This window comes from Tetranychus urticae, chromosome 2 (assembly GCF_039701765.1).
Source record: "Tetranychus urticae isolate SD_2017Ah chromosome 2, NJAU_TeUrti_SD_1.0, whole genome shotgun sequence".
NCBI lineage: Eukaryota > Metazoa > Arthropoda > Arachnida > Trombidiformes > Tetranychidae > Tetranychus > Tetranychus urticae.
The window spans coordinates 3,739,959-3,759,193 of NC_142959.1; the positions used below are offsets into that span (position 1 = coordinate 3,739,959).

At 31.8% G+C, this 19,235-nt stretch overlaps 3 protein-coding genes and 1 long non-coding RNA gene across 5 annotated transcripts; all 4 read right to left on the reverse strand.

Annotated features, from left to right (window-relative positions):
• Nucleotides 1-336: 336 nt before the first annotated feature.
• Nucleotides 337-4,391, reverse strand: LOC107363542 (transmembrane protease serine 9). The gene is made up of 8 exons (XM_015930780.3): nt 4,233-4,391; nt 4,025-4,109; nt 3,538-3,956; nt 2,993-3,322; nt 1,631-1,729; nt 1,408-1,492; nt 917-1,332; nt 337-791 (listed from the first exon to the last, which is right to left on the reverse strand). Exons 1-8 carry the CDS (start codon nt 4,384-4,386, stop codon nt 463-465), a joined length of 1,917 nt encoding a protein of 638 aa, XP_015786266.2. The 5' UTR covers nt 4,387-4,391; the 3' UTR covers nt 337-462.
• A 922-nt stretch (nt 4,392-5,313) lies between these two features.
• IntS4 (integrator complex subunit 4) lies at nt 5,314-8,811 on the reverse strand. The gene is made up of 8 exons (XM_015931033.3): nt 8,181-8,811; nt 7,920-8,112; nt 7,654-7,828; nt 6,814-7,585; nt 6,650-6,743; nt 6,151-6,573; nt 5,877-6,059; nt 5,314-5,809 (listed from the first exon to the last, which is right to left on the reverse strand). The coding sequence occupies exons 1-8, from the start codon at nt 8,699-8,701 to the stop codon at nt 5,477-5,479; spliced, it is 2,694 nt and encodes an 897-aa protein (XP_015786519.1). The 5' UTR covers nt 8,702-8,811; the 3' UTR covers nt 5,314-5,476.
• Nucleotides 8,812-10,572: 1,761 nt separating this feature from the next.
• LOC107363785 (sodium-dependent dopamine transporter-like) lies at nt 10,573-16,320 on the reverse strand. 2 transcript variants are annotated; one of them, XM_015931055.3, is made up of 13 exons: nt 15,248-16,320; nt 14,768-15,004; nt 14,517-14,655; nt 13,103-13,241; nt 12,956-13,034; nt 12,702-12,861; nt 12,371-12,608; nt 12,012-12,140; nt 11,833-11,932; nt 11,674-11,774; nt 11,428-11,602; nt 11,317-11,365; nt 10,767-11,250 (listed from the first exon to the last, which is right to left on the reverse strand). In XM_015931055.3, exons 1-12 carry the CDS (start codon nt 15,558-15,560, stop codon nt 11,322-11,324), a joined length of 1,854 nt encoding a protein of 617 aa, XP_015786541.1. In that variant the 5' UTR covers nt 15,561-16,320; the 3' UTR covers nt 10,767-11,250; nt 11,317-11,321. The 2 variants fall into 2 exon arrangements, with proteins under 2 accessions (XP_089123911.1, XP_015786541.1); XM_089267785.1 differs by having other exon boundaries at nt 10,573-11,365.
• Nucleotides 16,321-18,006: 1,686 nt separating this feature from the next.
• On the reverse strand, nt 18,007-18,598 carry LOC149093718 (uncharacterized). The gene is made up of 2 exons (XR_016198858.1): nt 18,462-18,598; nt 18,007-18,073 (listed from the first exon to the last, which is right to left on the reverse strand). It is a non-coding gene; the product is annotated as an uncharacterized LOC149093718 (long non-coding RNA).
• Between the last annotated feature and the right edge of the window lie 637 nt (nt 18,599-19,235).

The following is a 19,235-nucleotide window of genomic DNA, read 5'->3' on the forward strand; positions in this document are numbered from 1 at the left end:
TGAGTAGACAAGTTTAAATTATATGTTTGCTGTAATAGTGATTGAGAACTCGTCGATTTCATTAGTTGTGGTCAATGTTAAGGTAGGCAGTTTTCATGATAAAGCAAATCATGTTGACGTAAATTCTATTCAGCTAAACCATTGTGTAGTTTTGATAACTTTCCGCCTTCAGTATCAATTATTTGATTTAGAAACAAGTAGCGTCTACATTTTTGTGATTTTAATTTACATTCAACAAAAAAAATGAAACAATTAAGATTAGTGAGCAAGAGAAACAACTGTTTGATCGAAAGATTAAAAACATATTAAGTAAATAATAAATAATACTAATACATGTTTGTGTTTGTATGTTGAAAATACTTTTAACAAACGGATAGATATTTTAATGCATTTTAAAAATGATGATCACAATTTGATTGGATAAACAATCATTTGAAGGTAATTGTTTTCATTTCTTAACAACTAATAGGGTCTTACACAAACTCCATTAGCTGATTGTACAATAGTTGATCGATAGGGTGAAATAGATGTGTATAGACCAGGAACACCCAAATCAACTCCACAAAGATCCCAAGCACCAGAAACAACACCAATCAGATACCATCGACCATTTTGTGGATCTTTGAACATTAATGGTCCACCCGAATCACCTGAACAAGCATCACCACCGGTTAGTGTATTAAGAGCACAAATGTGATTCTCATGGACAGGCTGCACATTAAATCGGAAATATGATGGTAAATTGTTCTTCTTGATCACATAGTTATATTTCATTTCATTACAAGTTGATTCTGTGACAAAAGCAAAAAATGAAATTAGACTTTTCCTTTGGTTGAAACTTCAAGCTAGATAGTTAAGATATTAAAAAGGATATTCTTAATCCTGGCGAATGATTCGGAAATGAATTGATACTTACTTTGAATAAAATCAACATCAACTTCTCTTAAAACTGCACTTCCAGTTCCAGATGAATCAACATTACCCCAACCAGCAACAGTTAATCTTCGATAAATTTGATCGTCCGAAGATGGAATGCAAATTGGATAAACGGTTTCAGAAAATTGAACTGGTTCTTTTAAGCGTAAAATGGCAATATCATAGTCCATTGGTGAAGAAGATGCATAACGAACATCATAAATGTATTCCTCAACACCCAAAGCTGTCTTGTAATCTCGATTCTTGTCCAAAATTCCTAGATAAACTTGGACGTTAGCAGGTTGGTTTAGGTTTCCATTTGAATCAAATAAGCAATGAGCTGCAGTAACAATATGTTGGTTGTCAACCAAAGTCCCGCCGCATTGTGAATAAGATGTGCTTTTTGGTCGTGTGAATCTATTATCGGTAAAAAGACAAATCAAAATTTAACTTTAAATTAAAATCACTAATAATTGTTTATAAATAACTTACCTTATATGAGCAATCCAAGGAAACTTGTGTGTCTGAGTAACCTTTCCATTGTAAATTCTTGATCTTATACCTTCAAGACCACAATCTATAAAATTATCCAAAACAAAGTGAGTCAAAATGTTAACCTTTTAATCAACTAATCAATCGATTAATCGATATTATATCTTTTTTAGCCTTTGATTCAGTTAAAGATGTTTAATAGTCACATTAGATCATTACTTACCACAAAATGATTGCACACAGGTCACATAAATTGTAAAATTAACTATCAAAAATAATATCTTCATACTGACTATACTTTGATTATAACTTGGCCACTTTTACTAGTAATTGGTTCAAAAGTTATTGTATCAATCGTATTAATAGTCAGTTCGCAATTGAATGCAATTTAGTATATTAATTGTAGATCATTCAATTGTCTCGAACAAAATTATGACGTTTTGAAAGCTTTCTCCTCCCATAAGGTTAGTCTTTACTTATTAATTTATTGTTCATCACACATACAGTAGTAAATAGAAACTAAAATCAGAATTAATTTGGTAAACAATTGGAAGAAAAATTGTATTAGATGAAGAAAAGAGTTGAAAAATTATAATAACAATACTAATAAGCAAATCTGTCAAAAATTTATGAAAAAGTGAAAGATATTGAAATTATTGTGATCTTGATTTTGAAGCTTCACGTTGAAAGAAGCAGAGTAATCAATAAATTGTTAAAAAAGGAAAGGGTGTAAACAAAACAATTGGTTGAAATAAATCAAGGTTGATATGATTAATCATAAACATGATTAACACGAGGAATAACGGTTCATACAAAAATCTTGAACATCTTTTGCTTCATCATATTTGTTTGTTTATTGATTAAGTCCCAATGATTTTGGTTGCTAAACATTGAATATATTTGACAAGAATGTTGAACCAAAATGTTGACTTAATTATTAATTAAGTGTCAACATCCAATAGGTTAATAATCAATGGTCATCAACTTGAATTACAAGCAGTTTTGTAATGTATATTGATTAAACCTTTAAACCTTTGGTTTTATTAATCGACGTTCAACTGTTTTTGATTAATGGAATACATTATTCGAGTTGCCGATTGTTATGATATCACATCAATTAAAAGCTTATATCATTAGCTTTAACAAGCTGGCAAATAATTTACTGACATTTAATTTACTGAGAAAACCGGAGATACAGAATATCGATTGAAATATAAAAAAATGAAAAGTTTTAGTAGTGATTGATTAATCTACTGCCATTATCTGTTAAATGAATATTTATGAACGCAAAACTTTGTACTGAAATTTTGTATTACTAAATTCTTCAATTACTAGCTAAAATTCTGTTGAAATTCTAATCCTTTGCTCAACTCAGTTCTGTGAAAATCTAAGATTACTAAGATTAGTAATTTGTCCGTAACTTTATCCCCACAGGTGAGATGACAGTACCTACATGTGTGTGTTTGTATGTTGAAAATATTTTTTCATAAGATTTATATTTTAATGCATTTTGAAAATGATGTCACACTTTGATTGGATAAACAAGCATTTGAATTGTTTTCATTTCTCAACAATTAATAGGGTCTTACACAAACACCATAAGCTGTTTGTAAAATCATTGATCGATAGGATGCAATAGATGTGTATAGATCAGGAACACCCGATTCTTCTCCACACTGAATCCAACCACCAGAAACAACACCAATCAGATACCATCGACCATTTTGTGGATTTTTGAACATTAGTGGTCCACCCGAATCACCTCGACATGTACCACCATCGGTTGATGTATCAAGAGCACAAATGTGATTCTCATGGACAGGGGGCACATTATATCCGTAATATGATGGTAAATTGCTCTTCCTGATGGCATATTTAGCATAGTAGGCATATTTCATTTGATTACAAGTTGATTCTGTGGCAAAAAAAACAAAAAATAAAATTAGACTTTGTAATATGCCTTTGGTGAATCTTGAAGCCAGATAGTTAACATATTGAAAGGGGTTCTCTTAAGTAAACCTGGTTTATCTAATCAATTAATGCAAAACAACTACTAGTCGATAGAAATGGAAGTCGTTAGTAAGACAATGTCAACCCTAGCGAATGATTCGGAAATAAATTGATACTTACTTGGAATAAAATCAACATCAACTTCTCTTAAAACTGCACTTAGAGTTCTAGAAAAATCAAAATAACCCCAACCAGCAACAGTTAATCGTCGATAAATTTGATCGTCCGAAGATGGAATGCAAATTGGATAAACGGTGTCAGAAAATTGAACGGGTGTCTTTAAGCGTAAAATAGCAATATCATAGTCCATTGGTGAAGAAGGTACATAACGACCATCATAAATGTATCGCTCAACAGCCAAATATTTCTTGACATCTCGATATTTGTCCAAGATTCCTAGATAAACTTGGACATTCTCAGGTTGATAAAAGTTTGCATTTGGACCAAATAAGCAATGAGCTGCAGTAACAATATGATAATTGTCAACCAAAGTCCCAGCGCATGATATATTGATTTTACTTTCAAGTGATGTGTGAAATCTATAATAAAAAAACGAGCAATCAAAATTTAAATTATAATCACTAATAATTGTTTGTAAATAACTTACTTTATATGAGCAATCCAAGGAAACTTGTGTGTCTGAGTAACCTTTCCTTTGTAAATTCTTGATCTTATACCTTCAAGACCACAATCTATAAAATTAGCAAAAACAAAGTGAGTCAGAAGTTAACTTTTTTAACTAATCATTCGATTAATCGATAATACATCTTGATCCAGTTAAATATGTTTAATAGTCACATTAAATCATTACTTACCACAAAATGATTGGACACAGGTCACATAAATTGCAAAATTAACTATTAAAAATATAATCTTCATACTGACTATACTTTTGATTATAACTTGGCCACTTTTACTAGTAATTGGTTCATAAGTTATTCTTTCATCGTATTTATATTCAATTCGCATTGAATCCAATTTAATTGTAGATCATTCAATTGTTTCGAACAAAAATGATGACGTTTTGAAAGCTTCTGCCCATAAGGTTTAGACTTGGCTTATTAACTAAATGTCACCATTTAATAGTTTTATAATCAATGGTTATCAACTAGAAGCAAAGGACTTCTGCAATATGAACTACATTGATTAAACCTTAAACTGAAAAACAGAAACATCTTTTCATCAACGTAATTGACAATACAAAAGATCGACATTATTATTTCATGTGATGATCTGCCAATCGATTGATTTGATTGATCTTTCCGCACATTGCTTTTTGATCGACGATTTACATCAATTTACACTGATTAAATTCATTTGTTGAAGTAACCGTTTGAAAAATATTCACGAAAAAAACAAAGGAATTCGAGAATAAAGGAACGCAAAATACCCAAACCGCATGAAAATTAGATGAATTCGGATAGGAACGTAGTATTGAAATTTCAGTTAACATTGCATCGACATAGAAATGGTATTTTCACAGTTTTCTATTTTTCGGTATTTTCATAAGAAATCCCATTGTAAAATCTCATAGAAAACTGTCAAAAAGGATAATTCCGTCAGAAATCAAACGAAAAAATTAAATTCAATGTAATGGTAATTCAATTTGAAACTTGGAAATTTCAAAAAATAATTCAATTACACAAAACCTAGTATATTTTGCATTACACCCTTTAGTTACTTTATGTCACAGTAGCAATTGCATGAGTTTACTCCTCGCCAAATTTTATGGCGTATAGATTCAATAGTGATTTTCAATAATTAAATGTGTCAAAGACTTTCGGGTTTACCTAATAAAAGCTTATATCATTAGCTTTAACAAGCTGGCAAATAATTTACTGACATTTAATTTACTAAGCTGATATTTTACTCGGCAGACCCAATAATTTTTATCAGTTGTTTGAAAGGATGTATAAATTATTTTTAATATTGACTGGTTATTTTACAATTTTGATTTATCATAAACTTAAGTTGACTTCATTGATGGTGAAATTAAAGCCCAACAGATTTTTTACTTGATTTAATAAGTAAGATTTTAGATATTGCACCTTTTAGATAATTAGAAACCTTTTTTATGTTGCTTTGGTGCAATCAACAGTTTGATTGGCTTACAGAGTTCAATAATTAAACTTTCTTCGGGTCTTGCTCGTATTCCTGATCCGGTTTTTGATGCCCAGGTTTGAGAGATTCCAAATGAAGATGCTGTTTCTCGGAAATCTGAAACAATACTAATGCTAACATGGCATGGCTCTGTCCATACAGTATGGGATAAATAGATGTTTGTTAATAAACGATAATTGCGACTATCACTTTCACGAGAGTTATTGTCCATTAGTCGAAAATCGCTTAATTTAGGTAAAATGAAATTATTTGTTTGGTCAGGTGAATGAATCTGAAATGGATAATCAAAGTTAATATATTAGCCGAATATCAAGATTAGTGTTAGAAATTAAGCTTACCATTAAACGAATTGTTTTAATATCTTTTATATTGTAAATCATCGCATCCAATCGAACAGTCAGAATAAGTCCAGCTGTAAATTTTAACGGATTGTCCGATCTTCCATTTGGTTCATTAATACAGGCACTAGATTTCCTCAGATGCTCCAAGTATTCTATCGTGTTACTAGAGACTAGCTGCGTCTGAAATGAAATTATAAACATGAATATTAATTAATACAACTCATTAACTTTGTCTATTATCAAATTAAAATTAGAATAGGTATATCCTTACCAGGTCAACGGCTTGACTTATAAGCTTAGGCGAAGATAAGAATAATGGCTGGAGAGCTCTGGCAACGGATCCAGGTTTAGGTGAACTCAATTTATTAACTTCTTGAATCATTTCTTTAGTTAGAGGATCAGGATCCATACCGTTTAATTTAAGGTGCGTTTGCAGTGTTTTCACTTCTTCCAAGAAGGCATCACACAACGTTAATGCAGATTGGTTACTACCATGAATGACAGCAATTAATTGAAGAGCTAAAGCTTTGACTCGAGTTTGTAAAATTAGTGAAAGATGAAAGGGATGAAGACCATGGAATTGATGAATTAGACAAAATGTTGTTTGCAAAATTTGCTGAAGAGATGATCGAAATGAATTAGATTGTAGAGGTGAAAGAAGAAATGTATTGATCCAATTATTATTTGATAATATCTGATAGAAGAAAATTAGATAATTAATAATTAATTTGGTAAAAATTTTAGAAGAAACTAATGAGTATAAGTTATACCTTTCGCAGGGACATTTGACATTTTAAATATTGTTTTAAGAAATCCGAAGCATGAGACATAGAAGATTCAATTTCACCGAATTTCTCCAAATCACTGAAATGAGATAAAAATAAAAATTGTAAATTCAAGTTTTAACCTCTGTGTTGTGACAATTTACACTCACCCAATCGAAAGTTCTATCACAGCAGCTTGAGTTTCTAGTGAAACAGATGGTGACGACATTATATTTCTAATTCGTTCAAATATCGATGAAAGAAAACTCATAGCAGATTCTGAAACTCCTTCACAATGCTGTGACTGTTCTCTTTTCCTTTCAAGACCACTATCAATATCAGGAATATGTGGTACTTCTTGAGGATAAGAGTATTGTAGATAGGAATAGTGTTTGAAAGTATGGGGTAGAAAAACCTTCGTTATAGATGGACAAAGTGCTGCTGCATTAAAGACCAAAATTAGTACTGAAATATAAGCATCATCTTCCAAAGATGGTTCTGGAAGGTCTAGAAAAGGATGAATCATGAGGAGTTCATGGACAATGAGATCAACTAAATTAGGATGATTAGTGCCAAGTTTTTGGAAACATTTCCACAGAGAGTGCTTGTCTTCAGGATAACGTCGTAAGTTGTATAATAACTTCTCAATACAGGCTTTAAGAGATTGTTTAGACGAAAGTTTGCAGTTACCAAGCATATCGTGTAGTGCTTCTCTTATATCGATTGACATGTCTTCTAAAACGCCTAAAATTATGTCTATTTGGTCATCACGGAGGGTAATATTCTGCTGTCCAATCCGGCTTAAGCATTGAATTGCTTTTAAACGGATATCTTCAATCTCGTCGTTAAACATATCAACTAGAAAATCTAACGACTGTTGAGCAAATGCAGGAAACGATATAGCCAATTTACAGAGAGACTCAAGAGAAGCCATGCGAACCTCTGAGAGGACAACAAAAAGATGGGTATTAGCAAATGATTTATGATGCTCACAAGAGGTTTTAACTCACCAAGGAATTCGTCTTCTAATCCGTGGATAAAAGCACCACAAGCACCGATATCCATCAGATTTATAGCCTCGGGATCCAACTCTTCGAGGGGAGCATCATCAGCCCATTTCTTACCACTTGACCATTCACCAGACTTAAAGTTTTCACGACTCCGTTCATGCGCTGACCTTTTTTTCTGTTTGAAGAGTTAAAAGTATAATATGAGTTGTTAGACTGTTTTAAAGTTTTAAATAGAAAAGAAAATGCAATAATTGCTCTTGAATTACCCTTAAATTAGACATAAGTTTCTTATCCAAAGTTTGTTCTAAAAAGTCTGGCGCGACATCGGTAAAATTACCAAGAATAGAGGCAGCTTGAACCCGGACTCTGATGGACAAATCATTCATCATTGAGCAAATCTTTGCAAAAGCATCATCAACTAGACGAATTTGTTCATCTCCTTTTCCAACACAGACAAGACTGTAGAGTGAAATAAATGAATTAATATCGAAATCAGAATTCAAGATAAGAGAACAATAAAAACTTACCAATCGGCATAATTGTGGCTCAATACTTCCATCAACTTTATGGATGCCATTCTACAATCTTCATAATCATCAGTTAAACCTTCACAAAATTCACAATACAAACTTATGTCAAGCTTGGCCCCTCTTTGGTGTAGGCTGTAAATAGAGTTAAGGGCAGCCGATCTAACCCTTGGATCAAAATAATGACTAAATTCACGTAAAATTTTAACAATCACAGAGAATTCGCTTTGCATTTCACTCGTCAAACCACTCTCATTCATATCAGAATCACTGGCAACTGGTGCGAGATGAGCCAATAAAACCAAAGCATGACGCTTAATCAAATTACTACTATGAGTAAGTAGAAGATGTTTACTAGCATTGATTAATTTGAGAAACAATTCCCAATTTCCAGCATACGGATGGGATGTAATTAGTTTAAGCAGAGATGTTAATATTTCACCGATTACAAGTTTCTCCTTAGTACTTCCAAGAAGAGGTAGATATTCCTCAACAATAGCAGCAAGTTTATTGTCATCCATGATTTAACCCGAACACATAGAAAAATTAAATTCCTTCCAAAAGCACAGGTAACAAAAGGCCGAAGCAAAGGTAAGATAAACAAAAGTAAACACAATTACAAACAAATACAGAAGTAATCAGAAAACCAAAGCAAAAAAAAACTTAATAAGAACTGGTTGCCTGGTTACAAGAAGTCCAACACTAAGCGCTAAAATTAAATATTCTAGTCCCTTTGCATCTAATCCTTTGTAAGCTTTGTTATTATACCTGTACCTTTAAAAAATAATTTTTAATGTTATTAATTTTGTCACTTAGATAATTGATATATTTTCAAACTCCCCTTTTCCTAGTTTTTATCTAATAAGTAGTTCAATCAGAAAATTAGGTGAAACTAAAGTCTATTTTAGACTAAACAACAATGTGTTTTGTGGCTAACTATTGATTTTTTTGTGTGCTAAATAGCTGAAGACTTTGCCTTAATGCAAGCGATCAGAGTTGAATTGAAATTCTTTACCTTCAATCTATTATTTCAAGTCTTGTCTTTTTTCTTTAATGATATTCTACTTCATCATTGTCATCATCAATATCATTATTATTATTATCATCATCTTTATCTTCATCTTTCAACTTGAACTCTTTTTATTCAATTTACCAGTTAAGGTATCCCAAAAATTTGTCCAATATAAACTCATTTGCTCCTCAATTCAGCTTTGCAATCCTTTGTTAATTCACAATAGAGTCACAAATACATAGCAAAAAATATCACCATTATTAACGATATCTTCAACATTTATTTATCATCTATCCTCATCTTTACTCATATTTCCTCAACTCTTGGACTCTTAAACTTGCACCTATCCTATTGTCACTGCATCTGCATTATAAAGCCTGAAATTTCAAGTTGTTCAATTGGTTCCGCAATTTAATGTATTAACAATCATCATAAAGATATCATTTGTGTGAAAATTACCCAACAATTTACTTTCAATTTTTCATACAACTATTGATATAAACCTTTGAAATATATTAAAAGTCATTGAGTTTGATATCAACACAATAAAAAGTCTTGATAAAAATCGATCAGTTGTTAGCTAATTTAATGTTTTGATGTTTTAAGTCAAGCTAATCTCAAAGGCTAATACATCAAAATTCAGCTTTCAAATTAATGTTCATTAATATAATTCTGTTCATTGATTTCATGTTTATTGGCAAATCTTACATCTCGAGCCACGTATAATTTGGTTAAATATCGTTCAATCTTCAAGCAACCTGATAATGTCACTTCAGAGCAAACCAACTGGTAAAAATGAGTTTCAGTTAAAGTGAAAGTCGACTTCAAATTTCCAATTAACTGGATTGAATTAAGCAGTTTTATAGCACAAGTAATACAATTAGATATGGTAAAGATGAATACATTACAAGCCATAAGTTCATTAGATCGCAGGGTTACTTTGCTGGACGTTTTGCCAACACAGATTTATGTAAAAAGTATTCAATTGCAACTTACAGCACAAAAAAGTCCGCTACACAATTTAGTCAAGTTCATAATGATCTACAGACATTTATGTATCAACTAAAGTCCGTTGGTTAACTTTGCTGATCTTTTGCTTTTCAAAAGTTAAATATTTTCTGGTCAGCTTGAAAGCTTAACCAACTGAGCAAAACCGGTAATTACATACATAAACACGAAAAAAAGGACTAAAAATTGACAAAAAAATAGACTGCTGAGCTTTATGGCTTGTTGCAAAAATGGCATGAATGTTAATTTGAAGTTAGGCTATTTAGTTGAACATGCTATTAGTCAGTCAAATTGTTGAGTATAGCTTTAAAACTTATCTTACTTTGGCAAAAATGTCTCACAATATTGGAACTTGAAGGAAACACAAATCGATAAAAACATGCTTGTCTTTTTAATGGGCCAATTTTACTTATATTGACAATAATCAAAACGTTAAAGGTTGATTTTGTTTCACAAAGCAAAATGGAGCTGAAAAAGAAGTCAGTTTCAAATTGAAAAGGCAAATCAGAGTTACATTTTGTAAATTATCACAAAATTATGGTTTCCAAATAATGGTGTATAAATGGTCAGTTTAAAGAATTGTCTTTAATATTTTTTGTTACCTTAAAGACTTTATTCAAATTTAATTAAAGAGTCAAACATGGACATTCAGTTAGGTCATAAAGTTGATCATATTATGTTTAAAGATGATGGAAGTGCCGTCTTACATGTTTCCAATTCTACTTCAATCAAACCAATTTCAGTTGATTACATTTTCTCGGCCCTTCCAGCAGCCAATTTGGCAAAATGTATTTCTGCCAAAGCTTATCCAATCATCCACAAAACTCTAGGATCGGTCAAGTCCGTCAGTGTAGCAGTTGTTAATCTTGAATATTCAGGAACAGTTATCCCCAGAGACATGGGATTTGGATTTTTAACTCCTTCATATACTAATTCAGTCATATTAGGCATTGTTTTTGATTCATGTTGCTTTAAAGATCATGATGCTGCTAGCGATTAACGGTGTGTTTATGTTTTATGTTAACCTTTGTTACGTACTTTTACCACATTCTGGAAATCATAATCAGCCATATAAATAACTAATGTATTTTATTCTGAATTTTTCTCGCTATTCACCTAATCTAGACACAAGCAATCACTTCTCGATCGCTAACCTCTCTGCTTCCTGCAATGGAAAAATGTTGATTAGAAAAATTTCCCTTGATAATGTAATTAGATTGAACTTACCTATCTCATTGCGTTTGAATAAACAATTTTTAAGAAGATAAAAAAGGCCAAAAAGTGGAATCGGAAATACAGAGGAGAGTCCAAATATCCATCCAAGAACATTAGCCTCGTAAGGAAACGTATAGTTCAAGAATGTAATGGGCTCAGGTTTTGTAACCGAAAGTATAATGATAGTCTATGAAAAAAATATCAAAATGAATTAGAGTTGAACTGGAATAATTAATCGTTAACAGTGTAATCACTTACAACAAGAAATAATGGCGAAATGTATTTCCAGCAAATTAGCCAAAAAGCTGATGGTCTAAAGCCAAGCATTGACTCGATATCGAGCATGAAACGATCAATACCTGAAATGAAAATCATTGAAGATCATTAAATGGTGCAACAAAAAGGTCAACCACTCACCATATCCATAAACTAGCGCCAAAGCTTCAAATAAGGCTGAACATAATAAGGAGACTGCTGCTGCATAACTGTCAAACCATACCATTGTGTATCCTGCTCCCTTTGAAATTTGATTATCAAATAAGAATCAAAATGTTATTCATTATTATTTAAAATAAAGCTTCAATTTGTTTTCTCACTTGAGTACAATTGATTAGAGAAACCAAGAATGAGCTGGTTAAAACAAGCGCTGTTAATACTTCTCGGCTTATGCTTTTAATCTTCCATTCATCGATAATCCCAGTAATTACAGCTTCTAAGCCCCCCATCTGTAGATTAGAGAGAAAGAGAGGAAAGAGATAAGTTCCAGATTAGTTGAGAATTACATAAATCGCTTAGTTTAAGCCTAACTTAAAGCTACCACAAAGGAATAGACAAGGCTTTAAATACAAATTAATAATTGTCAATAATTGTCTTTGTAAAAACAATTGAATGGACGCTTTTACAATGACAAGACAGTAAAAGGTTGGATTATACGAGAGCCAAAACGGTAGCTTACCGCTGAATCAAGACCAAGAGTAACTAGCATTACAAAAAAAAGGATGGACCAGAATTTAGCCAAAGGTAAGGTTGAAATTGCTTCAGGATAAACTTGAAAGACCAAACCATAACCCTCTTTAGCAACAGTTGAAATATCAGCTTGTAAACCTTGAGCCATATAACCAAGGTAAATAAAAATGACGAAACCAGAGTAAAATGATGTGCAGGAATTTATACAGGCCGTTAGAAGAGCATCTCTGAAAAGTCAAGTTTAGAAAGATTAAGATAGGCTAAGATACAATCAAAGGAAGGATTATTGAATGTTTGAGCAACGGTAAAATTTTTCTCACCGGTAACAATTGTTGTTAAACTTATTGAATGATGCATAGGTAAGATGAACTCCAAAACCAACACCAATTGAGTAAAAGACTTGAACAGCAGCATCAGTCCAAACTCCAGGATGTTGAAGTTTTTCAAGTCTTGGACTTAAATAGTAGGAGATTCCCATCCCTGATAGTAAATTATCAAAAAAGCATATTTCAATATTAGATGCACAGAAACAATTCAACTCCAACGGATAAGATATTTCAATAAGCTTACAAACCTGCTCCAGGTAGGAATACTCCTCTTATTAACAAGATTGTAAGTATGACATAGGGTGCTGTGGCAGTGACCCATACGACCTGAAAAGAAACGATTAAAATCAAAATAGATCAATTGAACTTTAGATATTGACAAGAAATCTACTTACTTTGCCGGAAGATTTAACTCCTTTAAACAGGGAAAAATAGAGTAAAATAAAAGTGAGAAAAACACAACCGACCAGTTCAGGTCTTAAAGCACCGAGGTCACTAAAACCGCTAGATGCATCAATTTGTAATAATTTGTGCCTAAAAAAACAAAACAAAAATAAAACAGTTTTCGTTATTCATTAATTGCCTACAATAGTTGGCGTAGAAACAAATTACGCCATCTATTAGTTTCATCTTCAAGCCCAAACAATTGACTGATTTTTCGTGAAATCAAGTTGATTCTCATTTCTTAATGTTTTAATTCACATTTCAATACTTTGTTCAACTTGTAATTATTTCATCAAATATTAATAGTTTAATTTATCTGTTTCTTAAACATCTAAGGTAAGTTTAGTTATTTTGTGAAAAAGTTTCCAGACAAAATTTTAAATTCAAAACTGAAAGATCAAAACTGGACAAAGAAGTATTATAAATTCAACTAAATCCAAGTAAAAACAACTCAAAAACAAAAGACTCTGAATAATTTTATCTAAACACTAAGAGAATAGCCAAATGGAACGAAGAATGAGATTTGGAAACATTTAAAAACAAAATCTGAACAACTTCAAAAACAGTAAACACAAAATGAACCAAAATAATTTCAAAGGAAGAAGCAAAGTGTTTAATTGAATGCTCACAAATCCAGCTTAATATCACAAATCGAAACCAATTTCCAAAAATTATTCTTATTGCTCTGTAACCTGTAATTCAATTTTCGTAAGTAAACTCTGGCTATTTTGTATACGGTCGATCATGCCGTAACCGCAGTACACAACGAGTGTAACTGCTGTTCGGATTTAATCTTCATATTGAGTATTTTCCGTTTTTGAATCATCGGTATCTTCAATCTTTTGAAAGGCAAGTGAAAATAAAACCTATCAAAATGGAAGCGTATGAAAGTGAATGATCTCTGAAAGTGTTATTAGCAAATTAATTTGATTAGAGAGCAATTTGTTTTGTTGGACTTTTTTTTAATAAACTCATGTTTACTTCATTTATTCTGTGATGGATTAATATTCAATGTTATTTCAATCATATGCTTGATTATCTTGATAAATGCTGATCTTTTGACTGAAAGGTAATTACAAATTATTTTTCTTGCGACCCAAGCAATATATTTTAACTCTCTGTTAACACCAAATGATGATGGATGGTATCTCAGTAAACCAATTTATCTGTTTATTATTAAGGTAAAATATCTTCCCATAACCATTATTAAAAAAATCAATAGTAAGTTAATTATTCTAGGAAAATGATTCAGGCCTATCAAGAATCAAGAGTGTACCTCAATTTAAGATGGAAAACAAAAGTCAATTGTTTGGCTCTTCTTGAATCGGTTTACAATAAGTTTGTCAATTGAATGAAAAATCTTACTCAAAGAATTCTTGTGCTGAAGTTGATAAATTTTGTGACGTTATGTTGGTGCAATTTTTACAATTTATTAAATTATTCACAGCGAAACAACCCTTCGTATTCCACTCGTTATCACAATGCTGCCAGGGAAGCAAATCTCCTGTTTACAAATGGTTGTCCAAATTTTTCGAGTAAAGGCAAAATAAGACAAAATTAGGATTAATAAAGAGCTGATGGGCACAATCCTTAAGGTAATGGCGTTTGAGACAAACCTGAAGTCAATGTTACTATAATGTAATATATAGTCCAACCAATGATTACATTATAATAAAATGAAACATACCACGAGATAAGGACGGCACAATAGCCGACACCCTTTGCAGCTGGATACATTTTATCCCATACATTTATTGGACCTGATTTAGCAAATTGTCCCAATGATAACTCCAAGAAAAAAAGTGGTAAAGCTCCAAAAAGTAGCATCAAGGTATATGGAATCAAAAATACTCCTGAAAATAAAATAATTTCATTGATTCTCATCTCTTTCTATTAGATCCAACTTATGGGATGATCACTGAATAAAACCATTAAGGATTGATAAAGGCTAGGATGGATTAGGATCTATTAAAAGCTAATATCAAATTTGCCAGATTACGTGTTTTACTGTTCATTAAGTTAATCTAGGTGTTGGTTTTGGGTTGTTGGGTTGTTGGGTTAATGGGAAAAGCTGGTTTGTTCAGTTTTTTACTCACCACCACCATTTTTATAGCATAAATAGGGAAAACGCCAAACATTTGCTAGATCAACTGCGAAGCCAATGATCGAGAATAGGAAATCAATCTTTTTGTCCCACTCTTCTCGTTTATTCTCGACCGGGTCGATTCTGAGGGAAGCAAGTTTTCCACTGTGCCTTGTATCACAGTCAATCTCTTGATCATCATCACGGTGAAAACACTGTGACCTGACTGTGTTTGAGGAAAGCTTTGAGACACTAAACAATTTTTTGGTCGCCTTCTTTAAACTCACAGTTAATTTGGGTTGAATTGAGCTGTTATCATCATCCATGGCTTGATCAGCTTCTCATTTTTCACACTTTTAAACTTCATCCAATTTGTTTCAACAGGTTGATGTCGATGCTCTTTGAGAGACAAACAGTTTTCCCAGTTAGTTTAAAGTATCTAAAATTCAAACACAACTTGACTTGTTAATTTGAATAACTGTTGAACATTTTACTTTCTTGAATCCAATCGCTTTAACGATTATTTTGTTTTTTATCTTTTCACATAATTTTACAGTTGATTGAGAAGAAATGACAGCAATAATATCTTCTATTGGAATAATTTAATTGCATTGTTAGTAGAAACGCGATTGTTGATTAACAATTAAAACATAATATCATTTTTGACGATTCTTCACTCTTTAATTGCAAGGCAAATAAACAAATCAAACTATCGTCTTGTAATTGTAAATTATATTAAGATCACATTCCAATATAACAAGTTACAATTAGATTAACAAATAATTATCATTGATCACACAATTTGTAACAAATATGTTTATCTTTCTTCCCTTTCCAAGTAATTAACAATTGGTGGATAAAACTTGACTGTTAGTTGATTATTAGCTTGAATCGTTGTCCAATGGTTTGCAAAAATGTGGTTAACAAGGAAATGTAAGTTAAAGTTGGTTACAATGAACCATTTTAATCATGAAATGAAGTTTGCCTGTTGACTTGAACACATTACAATATGATTGTCACTAACATTTTTTTAGTTTTTTTTACTTTTCTTGTTGTTTGACTTTTTGAATGGAAAAATTGAGCTGAAATGAGAGTGGCACTTTTTTCATTTGCCAGATATATTCATTGCATTAGATAATCATAAAGTGAACATGAGCATATGCTTAGCATTATTGCGTTTTGTCACCCAATAGTCAATCCCAAACACTATATTAGATAAGACTTGAATTGAAATTCTTTACCTTCAATCCATTATTTCAAGTCTTGCCATTTTTTTCGCCTTTAATCATATTCTACTTCATCATCATCATCTTTATCTTCATCTTTCAACTTGAACTCTTTTTATTCAATTTACCAGTTAAGGTATCCCAAAAATTTGTCCAATATAAACTCATTTGCTCCTCAATTCAGCTTTGCAATCCTTTGTTAATTCACAATAGAGTCACAAATACACAGCAAAAAATATCACCATTATTAACGATATCTTCAACATTTATTTATCATCTATCCTCATCTTTGCTCATCTTTTCTTGCATCTTTTCTCTTTCCTTTTTGACCCTTTCTCCAAATGAATCCTCCTTCTTTTTCCAGCTCATCCCGTTAACATCAGTATTAGCTGGTAAAAATAAAATGGTTCCACTTTCGAGTTAATCTCTTCTTTTAATGTGTTTGCAAACATCGCCTTTGGAAGGACATCCCTAAATCTCGAGGTAGACTTGGTGGATCCATCCTTTTGTTAATCTTCAGTAAATGTCCAGCTTTTCGCCTTCATTTTGTTTCATTTAAATTGTTTCTTAAGTCCCAAAAGTCCAGTAAAAGTTATGCTAATAAGTGAGCAATGCAATGCGGAGAGTGCTTTGACCAGACCGGAGAACATTGAACCCAAAATAATCCCAGATTCTTGTAAAAACTGTTGTGGTAACCAGAGTCAATTAGACGAAAAGCCAATTACATAAGGTAAGTCTGCGGCAATTGGTCATATTTTATGCTTGAAATTAAGTGAAAGACAACCAACTAAACATCGCAATTATATTTTACGCTGAAAATGATAAGAAATGTGTTACAAGACCGGAATCTGTCAAAAGATGAAAAAAATTTGCGCAAATAAATGTCAAGAGGATTAACACAGTACAGCAAAATTATACGGTGCAGTATAGATGGGAAGCTTGTTTGTGTGTTTGGACTGTCAAAGAAAAAATTATAAGAATGATTCAGGGAATAAGTGATAATAATTTTCGTAGGTGAAACTCAACATATCATAACACAGCAGATTTATAATTACGTTATTTCGCTAGTTTTTTGCTATAACTGACTTTTTCTGTTTCTTTTAACCTTTCCCTCTCTTTCTTTTTTCCTTTCGTTTTTCTCTTTCTCTTCTATCTTTCATCTTCTCTTTTCCTTCCCTTCTTTCCCTTCTTACTTTTGCTACAAAAAGTAAAGCTCTCGACTATACGCAGCTTCAAATATCGCTTCTTACAAGCCTCATAGTAAAACCTCGTGCATCAATTTTTGGGTTTGGACATTTAGAAAACCATTCTTATGTATTAATTTTTTTTAACGCAGGTTATCGCATTTTATCAAAATCATCAAAGCTGGCTGTGATATGGATTTGCTTACAATGAACATTTCACAACCCCTTTGACGACTCGGAGGAATGCTCAAGTAAACAAAATTAACCAATTTAACATGAAATACAAACCAATATTTCATCATAATTTGAAAAAAAGGAAAAGTTGTAAGTTGAAAAAGAGTCCCGCCATCATGATGTTCCCATTATATTCAAGGTGTCTTTTTTCTCTTTTTTGTTTCCCACAATAATCATCACAGTAAAGTACAGTATCTTTAAGTTAACATGAGAGCACAAAACAAATGGACATAAACCAATTTCCAGTCATTGAAAGTTGATTGATTATAAAAAAAATAACAAAGTTATAAAATATAGCAAATAAGAGGCAAAAATAACGTTTGAATGTGTGTTTGTGTTGTTTGAATGATATTATATATAGAGAGTGAGAGAAAGAGAGGGAGGGAGAGTAAAAGAAAGAGAAAAAGATAGAGATAGAGAAATGTAAAAAAGAGAAGAAAGAGAAATACAGTGATAGTGTGATAGATAGAGAGGGAAGAAAAGACCAGAATTACAGAAAAAAAGGAAAGAAAAGGTTTTTGGATGAAATAATTAGGAAAGGATGTCCTGGATGGATCCAAGATATAAATTTAGTCTCTCTTACCTTTACATCATAAGATGACCGTTGACATGAATTTTAAAATCATTGATATAGACACTATTATTCAATACAATTTACCTTTAAATTAACCAAAATAACCAGCACAATCAACAGCATGATGAGTCATGTTTGAATTAGCGCCAAAGACAAAGTAGTGAGATGTTAGTTAAATTAATTACAATTTGTTACATCTCACTACCCATGTCTTTCACACCAAAAAATCAAACGATAATGTTTATAATACAAGTTGAAATCTACAATTGATATAAATAAACTATCACAATATAAATAATAAGACTAGATATAATTTCTAATAACAATTGAATAATATAAAAAAATATGCGAAAAAGTACACCAGGAAAAAGAGAAAGATTAACAGTAAAACTGAAAGAGAAATGGCATAAGATTGGAAAAAGACAGAAAAAGTAGAAAGAAGCGGATTTATCATCCAATGTTGGATGATAAATCTATCTTCAAGCTGGTTATCTGAGCAATATTACCCAAAACCAAAATGGAGGAGAAGTGCGCAGTGGCTTTCAACTCGCAGTTAAAAGTTTATCCATCCTGCCTTTAGTATAGTAAGTAAAAAAAGTTGCGCCCTTTTTGTATTCCTCATCATTTTGAATTACTCCATCTTTGAAGAGACTCTGAGCCTCTCTTTTGTCTTTTACCGATAAATTTTCTTTCTTTTCATCATCATCATCATCATCAGCATCTTTTTCATCATTTTCATCATGGAGCAAACTCTACTCTAAGCTTGAAATAAGCAAAAAGAAA